The 8058-nt window shown below is 45.1% G+C and overlaps 1 protein-coding gene across 1 annotated transcript in view; it reads left to right on the top strand.

Moving 5' to 3' along the window:
- Positions 1–6992, top strand: part of SSTR5 (somatostatin receptor 5) — an 11738-nt gene extending 4746 nt beyond the window's left edge. The window contains exon 2 of the mRNA XM_019512705.1: positions 4986–6992. Coding sequence (XP_019368250.1) covers positions 5047–6159 — 1113 coding nt within the window. The 5' untranslated portion in view covers positions 4986–5046 and the 3' untranslated portion in view covers positions 6160–6992. The remainder of the gene's footprint in view (positions 1–4985) is intronic.
- The last annotated feature ends 1066 nt before the right edge of the window (positions 6993–8058 follow it).

The raw sequence follows: 8058 nt of genomic DNA, 5'->3' as shown, positions 1-8058 counted from the left end.
CTCCTCTGGTGGGACTGTGCACCTCCTGAATCAAGTGGAGGTCCTGCATCTCAGCCAGAAACCTCCTGGAGCGGTCCGTCCCGGCTGACTGCTCCTCCCAGCAGATGTCTGGGTAATTAAAATCGCCCATGACCACTACATCCCTTGCTTCTTGGTGTTGCCATTGTTTTGTGGCTTGACCCTAGAAAAGTCCACTTCTGTCACGTATCACCCTGCATTGGACCAGTCCCCACTCAACTGGGGTAGCCACTCGAGGCCCTATTCCAAGTCAGCCTCTCCCTTTGAACGGCAGGCTTGAGCCTGGTTTGATGCAGTATCTGTCCACAGACCTGGAACAGAGCAGACAGCCGGACAATGCTGGTCTGCTTCTAATGTCCCTTTCTCCTTCTTGGACTCCTATACTCTGGCTGACCGTGCCATATTATATTATAAGGCAATGATTATTCACTGATTGCACCTCATTGCAAAGCCTGCACCCCTTTGTCCATTTTGCAAGAGGAGAACAATGGACCGGAAAGGAGCAGTGGTTTCTATAAGGAAATTGTGTGTGTGTGTGTGTATGTGTATGTGTGTGTATATATATATATAAAATACACCCCCCCCCCTTAAAGAGCTATAACAGCTTCATCAGTTCTATCTATCTATCTACCTACCCACCTACCTGATGAAGCTGTTATGTCAGGCAGCAAGATGCATCATCTATCACATTTTTCTCTGGAGGACATTAAACTGGGAAAAACTTCTCCTGGATTGGAAGTACTGCAGCAGGATCCCCAAGAAACAAGCAGACATGGTTTTGCTGGGGCAGAGAGCTTCTCTGGAGGACAACTGATCACTCCCAGTGCAACAGAGGGTGACATTAGTAAAGTCTAGGAGCGAGGATTTCTTAGGGCAGTATCTTTTATTGCATCAGCTGTGTAGTTAGACAAGCTATCAAATGCATCAGGAAGAGGAGGTGGTTGAGGAGCTCCAGTTAATTCAGCATCTTATGAGGCTACTTCTTTGGAGCCACCATGGGAGTAGGCCACTGCCCAGAGATCATTGCCTCATTCTCAATTAGTACTAAACCTCTGCAGTTTTGGAAGAGATGTGGGGGTTTCAGTCAGAGCTCCCAGAAGGAGATGGGGAGGGGGTGTGAGATGGCCATGACTGAAATGCGGACAACTAGGAGAGAACCAAGGTGCATTTCCATACTGCATCTAGTTCAGGTGCAATCTTCAAACCACTTCATGCTAAGGCAGGCAGGCAGCCTCCTCCGTTTGGAACAGCCTCCAACTTAACACCAAGCATCTTATCAGTGCCCTTGGCCAACGGTGGCGTCAGCTGTGCTAATGAACATGGATCCTCCCCGCAGACCATACGGGCCAAGAAAGTGTAACTCGTGAGATGCAAAGGGAAGTAAAGTCACTACGGAGCCGACTTGGCCACCACAAAGTTGTGTCAGCAGGGTTCAGAGCAAGGGATATTAGTGGGGTCTCTTGGAACAGGCAGAAATACGCCGACAACCATCTGCATGATCATGAAATGGGTCCCACGTGTGACGATGCTGCCTGTGGCCATGCAGAGGGGCGAGGGGCACAGGTACTGTATGGGTGCGTCTATTCCAGCTTCCCTAGAAGGTCAGTGCCCCTTGGTGAGGAGCTCTGTGCAGCAGTATGAGATGAAACTGTGATTTTGCATGCCAGAACATCCCCAAGAGGAGAGAGGCAATGTTATCATTGAGCCTCAAGGCAGTTCACACAAGCACAAGATGCCGGATGGTATCTGAAGAGGCAAACTGGGGTCGCAACACGAAGCGCCCCTTTATCTGTCGGACTCCACGTTCAGAAAAGGCAACAGCATCCCTCCTTGCCTCAGCTTGTTCTCTTCCAAGTGGTGTGGATGGCGTAGTGAGCGATTGCTTTCGCTGGCAGCCCCCGGCCATGAACGGCAATGCTGGCTCTTTTGTACTTCCACGTAGTTTGGCAGCGATGGCCCAAATAGAGATGCTAGGATAGGGATTTGTTTGGGAGGAACAGGGGGAATGAACGTGCCTCCTTTTATCCCGTCTCGACCCACTTAATGCCAAATCACATGCACGGAGCAACGGGCTTACTCTTTGAGGATGGTGTTTGCAGTTCATGGCCGGTGTTTGGCAAGTAGAAGGAAGCAACTTTGCTTTCCCAGTAATGGTTTAAAATCCAAATATTTGGAAAAGCAAGTGGCTCAGCACTGCATTTGGTTTACATGCAGTGTTCATGTCCACAGAACTAATGTCCCCGCTGCCCGTGCTGTGTTTTATTTGCTAGGAGGCGGGAGGCCATGGCTGTCTGTAAGCAGGAGACAAACTTTCCTTCCACACTTAATATTGGGTTTTGTTTTGGTATGGCAGCTCCTTTACTGTTACGTATATTTTTTAAATCAATAGAACAATAAGGTGTTTTTTGCTTTGTTTTTTTTCAGACATTTTCTCAGCTGGTCTGGCTCAGGTTTCAGTGCAGTCAAGGATCTGCCCATTCAGCAGGCATGGTGGAAGGCACAGAAAGGGATTTATGTACATTGCATCACTGACATCCACTTGAGACTTTCTAGCCTAAGCGACCAGGCACCCACTGACAGCTGGGGGTGGCCTTTACTCACAGCCCCGTGGCAGGGCTTGAATGCATGCCTTGGAAGCTGTAGCAAGATATCATAAGCATTCAGCCAACTCAGTGCAAGCTGGGGGGGTTCATTGGATGCATAAGATGCTGGGGAGACTCTTTAGGTCACCTTCCCTGTAACTGTAACGTAGCACACATCTCCCTGGTAGAAGGCAAGTAAGATTTCCACTTTAGAAAAAAAGAATAATGTCCACAATAAAGCAGACGGCGGTTGAAAATGAGTAAAGAACGGCATCTTGAGAATGACTTTCAGGGCACAAGCAGGGACTAAAGACGCCTGGTTACTATTTGGACCCATGCAAACTTCCTTCTGGCCTCATTGTATATTCATTGGGAGGGGAGAAGATAAGAGTTGAATGATCAGCCTGAGAAGTTGATCACGTTATATATGTAAATGCAAAATTGAACGTTACGGCCTTAACAATTCTACACAGAGTATTCTCCTTCCCAGTACGCTCCTCCCTAATAATTGGGGTGGCAGGCAGGGAGGGAAGGTATCAATACTTAATGGGTATGTAAAGGATGCACTAATCAATATAATAATTGGTGCATCAGGCACAGTTTGAAAGCTTTCCTCTATGCCATTTGACAAATGAACCTTAACTCCTAGTCTGCCTCGGTGGGGTAGGACACCCTTGGGGGGCTGAGCTTTGGGTCTGTAAAGAGTGTTTCCCAGATGCAAATACTCCTATTTTGAGGCCAAGGAGAAAGAGCGGGTGGGGAAGGTTAATGGAAACATAGCATTTACCAAGGACAAAAGCTGATCGCCTGTTATTCAGCACAGGAGGCATGTTTGCAGTTGTGACATGTGCTTTGTCTCATCCTGTCTTCCATGTCTTAACACAAGGGTGCTTCCATTATAGGTATCATAGCATTTTTTGCTCAGGTTTTGCTGCTTATTGTGGAGAGTTTTGTTTTCCGCACCTACACAGATGCTGATGCTTCCCACGGGTTTTCAATGGGGTCTGCCAGACTGTAAGCGGCGTGCGAATCTATCAGCTCAGATTGCTTCTCTGTCAGCCGGCAGATCTGAGAGAGATTTCAGCAGAAAAAGCCTCAAATGCAGAATGGAAATCTAGGTTTGGCTCTGGATTTTAAAACCAGCCTTTTGCCCCAAGGCACTTCGACAGGCGGTTTCATTTCACATGTACTCAGAATGGATTCATGCCTGGTTTTTAAGGGCCAGATTATAGTAAAAGAGCCTAGGATCAGACTTTAAAAAAATCTCTAAACACCTGTGGCAGATGTTGCATTTTCAAAAGCTTTGATTGTGACACCTTTGTTGCTAAAAGTCGTTCAAAGTCTGGCCCCGCATCAATACCTAATCTCTTTTAATTGAAAATCAAGTGCGGGGGAGGGGGTTCATGCTGGAAAAACAACAAAAAATGACCTCAAATATTGGTCTCAGGAAGGGTATGAAGCATAAAATGTCAGGGAGATAAATGGGTTGTGCAATCATTTTGGATAGCACAGGGTGTGCCATAATGACTCGCAGAAAGTAATATTCCCGATTGGCAGGGCTTTCTTGGGCGACGGTGGTCCATAGTGGGCGCATCTACACATTCATTTATGCACAGTAATTACTGCACATTTAATTTAGTACTTACATAATGAAGTACTAACTAAATGAGCAGTAACTAGAATTATTGCACGGTAGCGCTGGCGCGTGGTTTTTTTATCCTGCTAACTGTAGTAGCCTAATAGTACTGCGCAGTAGTGTATTAGCATGGTTTTTGCCCAGCACGTTACTGCACAGTGTTATTAAGCTAATGTGCATTAAGCATCTCATGTAGAAATGCCCAGTACCAACCTACCAGCATAACGTTACTAAAAATGATGGATATGTCCTCCTACAATAACAGCCCTTGCTTTTTTGGATGTTAGAGTAGAGCTCCAAATCTCTTGGAACTGTGAAGTTTTTAACGTTCCTCTGAATTTTCCTCTCTCTGATTTTGTGGTGTAGTCCCTTACAAACGGATCCCAAGAGCAAAACCTCCACGTGCCCATATCTACAGTGACAGGCAATTGGTCTGCTGCAGTTTAGGGGTTCTTCTATCATTAGGTATTGGGGATGGAGTGGGGGAACGCAACACTTGCTTGATATAAAGGTGATTGCTGCTTATATTTATGATAGAAATCATAAATAGATGATGTAAATCATAAATAGATGATACGATCAGCCAACTGCTGATAATCATATATACTGCTGATATTTCTGGTACACTGAGCAATGCACGTGGCAGCTACTTAATATAAATACGACTTCTGGGTAGAGCCCTTCACATGCGCAACCTGTAAAAATGAGCTTTTAATTTGTTCTTCTCTCTTTCTCTCTCTCTTTTTCAGGCACAAGACATTGGTGAATTTTAATCTTCCTTAGACTGAAAGAAAATTAGGGAAGGGAAAAATGGATGCTGCTTATTTCCCCAGTGCTTTTGGCATGGAAACCAGCTCCCAAGATATGAACTCCTCGTTGCTGAACAATGTGACGGAGAACAAAACCTTGTCCACACTGCCCCCCTTCAAAGACATCCACAAAGTCCTGATTCCCATCATTTACCTCCTTGTATGTGCAATCGGACTCAGTGGGAACACACTGGTCATTTATGTGGTTCTGCGTTACGCCAAGATGAAGACCGTCACCAACATTTACATCTTGAATTTAGCAGTAGCTGATGTACTCTTTATGCTTGGTTTGCCATTCTTGGCAACTCAAAATGCCATCTCCTACTGGCCCTTTGGTTCCTTTTTATGTCGGCTGGTTATGACGGCAGATGGCATTAATCAGTTCACCAGTATCTTCTGCTTGACTGTCATGAGCATGGACCGCTATCTTGCTGTGGTTCATCCTATCAAGTCTACCAAGTGGCGACGTCCCAGGGTGGCCAAGCTGATCAGTATAACCGTCTGGACTTTCTCCTTCTTGGTGGTGCTTCCAGTCATTATATTTTCAGATGTCCAGGAAGACTTTCACACCTGCAACATGAACTGGCCAGACCCTGTCAACATTTGGTCAGCAGCCTTCATCATTTACACGTCGGTCTTAGGGTTTTTTGGCCCCCTGCTTGTGATCTGTCTCTGCTACCTGCTGATCGTGATTAAAGTCAAGTCCTCTGGCATCCGAGTCGGGTCTACGAGGCGCAGGCGCTCGGAAAGAAAAGTAACCCGCATGGTTGTCATCATCGTGGTCGTCTTTGTGTTTTGCTGGCTCCCGTTTTACATCCTGAACATCGTCAATTTGATATTCATATTGCCAGAGGACCCGGTGTTGCTCGGTGTTTACTTCTTTGTGGTGGTTTTGTCTTATGCCAACAGCTGTGCCAACCCCATCCTTTATGGATTTCTCTCTGACAACTTCAAGCAGAGTTTTCAGAAAGTCCTGTGCCTCCGGAAGGGGAATGGCATCGAAGATGGAGACCCGATTGAGCACAGGCAGGAAAACAGCAGCCGTTTGCAAGAATCGATGCTAACCCAGAGAAATATAGAATTCAACGGACATATGCAAACAAGTAAGGTGTAAGGCTACAGCTCGGAGAGGAAAAAAACCCCGTAAATAACTCGTAGAGGTGGAAAGCTGGGGAGATTAAAAACCAGTGATAATATCTTGGTAAAGCTGACATCGTCAGACTCAGCAGCTCAAACAAATGTACATAGTTTTTCCCCCCCCTCCTAGGTAAAGGTATAATGGATGAGATCAGGTTTTGTGGGAAGCTTACGGCAACGTAGCCGACACCGGTGAACTTATGCGACTCCTTTCCTTTTTCATGTACTTGGGAATGGGTTTACTGATATATTCTGCCTATTTTGTGTTGGTCTCAGGGAAGGAGGGTGAGCAACTTCCTGCAAAATCCTGTTTAAACCATCTTTAAGCTGAGTGGATGGCTACTTTATATTGCCATGATCCACCCAAAGCTGAAAGTACCGTAAACTCTGGCTGTGTCACCAGTCCAAGGGGCATGCAAATAATGGCAGAGTAGCCAGTAGTGACCAGGAGTTGAGGGTGGCTGAGAAAGGAGGTGGCGGAGAGGAAATTAGAACAATGGCAAATTATCCAATAGGCAAATTAATGGATTATACAGTCAACGTTGGTCGATTTGGCCCAACCTGTGCTTGAAAGTGTCGTCAGTGATATGTCCCATTAAAAAAAAGAAAAAAGCACCATTTCTTCAGGCGCAGTTTTCAGCGTAACCTAGGTCATAGCACTGATCTTGGAATGATGTACGTGCCCGCGGTTTTGAAATGCTGCTTAGTCCATCTGCATTGTTTTACTATAATTAACCTGAATAAGAGAATCAGAAGTTACTATTCAAGGAGGGCGTCAATACATTTCAAGCAAAAAATTGCAGAAAAAAAGATTGAGAAAAGGAAGACCATAAGGGGATGAATATGAAATAATGAGAAAAAAAAAATCCTTCGTCGTACTTTTTACATTCTAAAGCAAGTTGCTTCTAAAATGTAATCTCATCACTTCATTACTATGTAAATGACAATGATTGTGAAGTCCTGAAAAGCTGTTCTATGTGTATCTATTGGTTCTGAATGTAAGTATGGGTCTGAATTTAAATGGTATTTTCAGAAATTAAAGTAAGTGAAATTCCTTTTTGATGAGCCATGTCATATCTTTTCCTATCATTGTATGACATGCCTGGTGGGGTTGGTACAGCTTTGTCCTTGATGCTTAACTTACCACAGATATAAATAGAAGTGTTCAGCCATGTTATTACAGTAGAGTCTAGATGCTCCGGCCAGTATCAGGGCCCTACTGTGCAAGGTGCTGTACAAACACAAAACGACATTCATGAAGAGCTGATAATCAGAATAGATCAGTCAGAGGTAAAGTGACTGGACAAAGACTATAGAAAAGGTCAGTGGCAGACCCTGGAGTGGCATCCAGCTTTTCTGATTCCCATTGCACTGTCCTGTCTCCTGCTTTTTAACACCCAGAGAGAAAGGAATATGCATGTATTCTTTCCAAATTAATGCTCAGGTGTTTCAGTCTGGTCCCAATCTTTGTAGGCTGCCTATAGATACCTCCCTATCACCACTGCCATTCATTCACACAGTCCAAGCAACTACCGTCCTTCCACAAGTAAACACATTTCTCCGAATAAATGTGTAATAAATCAGAGAAGCAAGAGATGGAAGAGAGCCATTTGCAAAAGGACATCCAAGTCGCTGTTCCTGCATCACTTCCTACAGTATGCAGACCTCTGGCTCCTCTGGGGAAACTTTGCGGAGCCCTGATACAAAAAGCAAATGTCAGCATGATATTTGTACAAGCAACGAGGCTGACTATTCAGGTCACTGTAAACAAGGGATGGAGATAACTCCTTCATTGGGATGCAATATAAAGCAGGACCGAGTTATTAGGAGAGCCGTGATGAAAGCATAAAAGTGCATATTCCAGAAGTTGTCATTA

This window comes from Gavialis gangeticus, unplaced genomic scaffold, assembly GCF_001723915.1.
Source record: "Gavialis gangeticus isolate Ggan-Ray unplaced genomic scaffold, GavGan_comp1, whole genome shotgun sequence".
Classification (NCBI taxonomy): Eukaryota; Metazoa; Chordata; order Crocodylia; family Gavialidae; genus Gavialis; species Gavialis gangeticus.
Note: the sequence above shows the minus strand (reverse complement) of the source record. Positions and strands in the feature narration are given on the sequence as shown.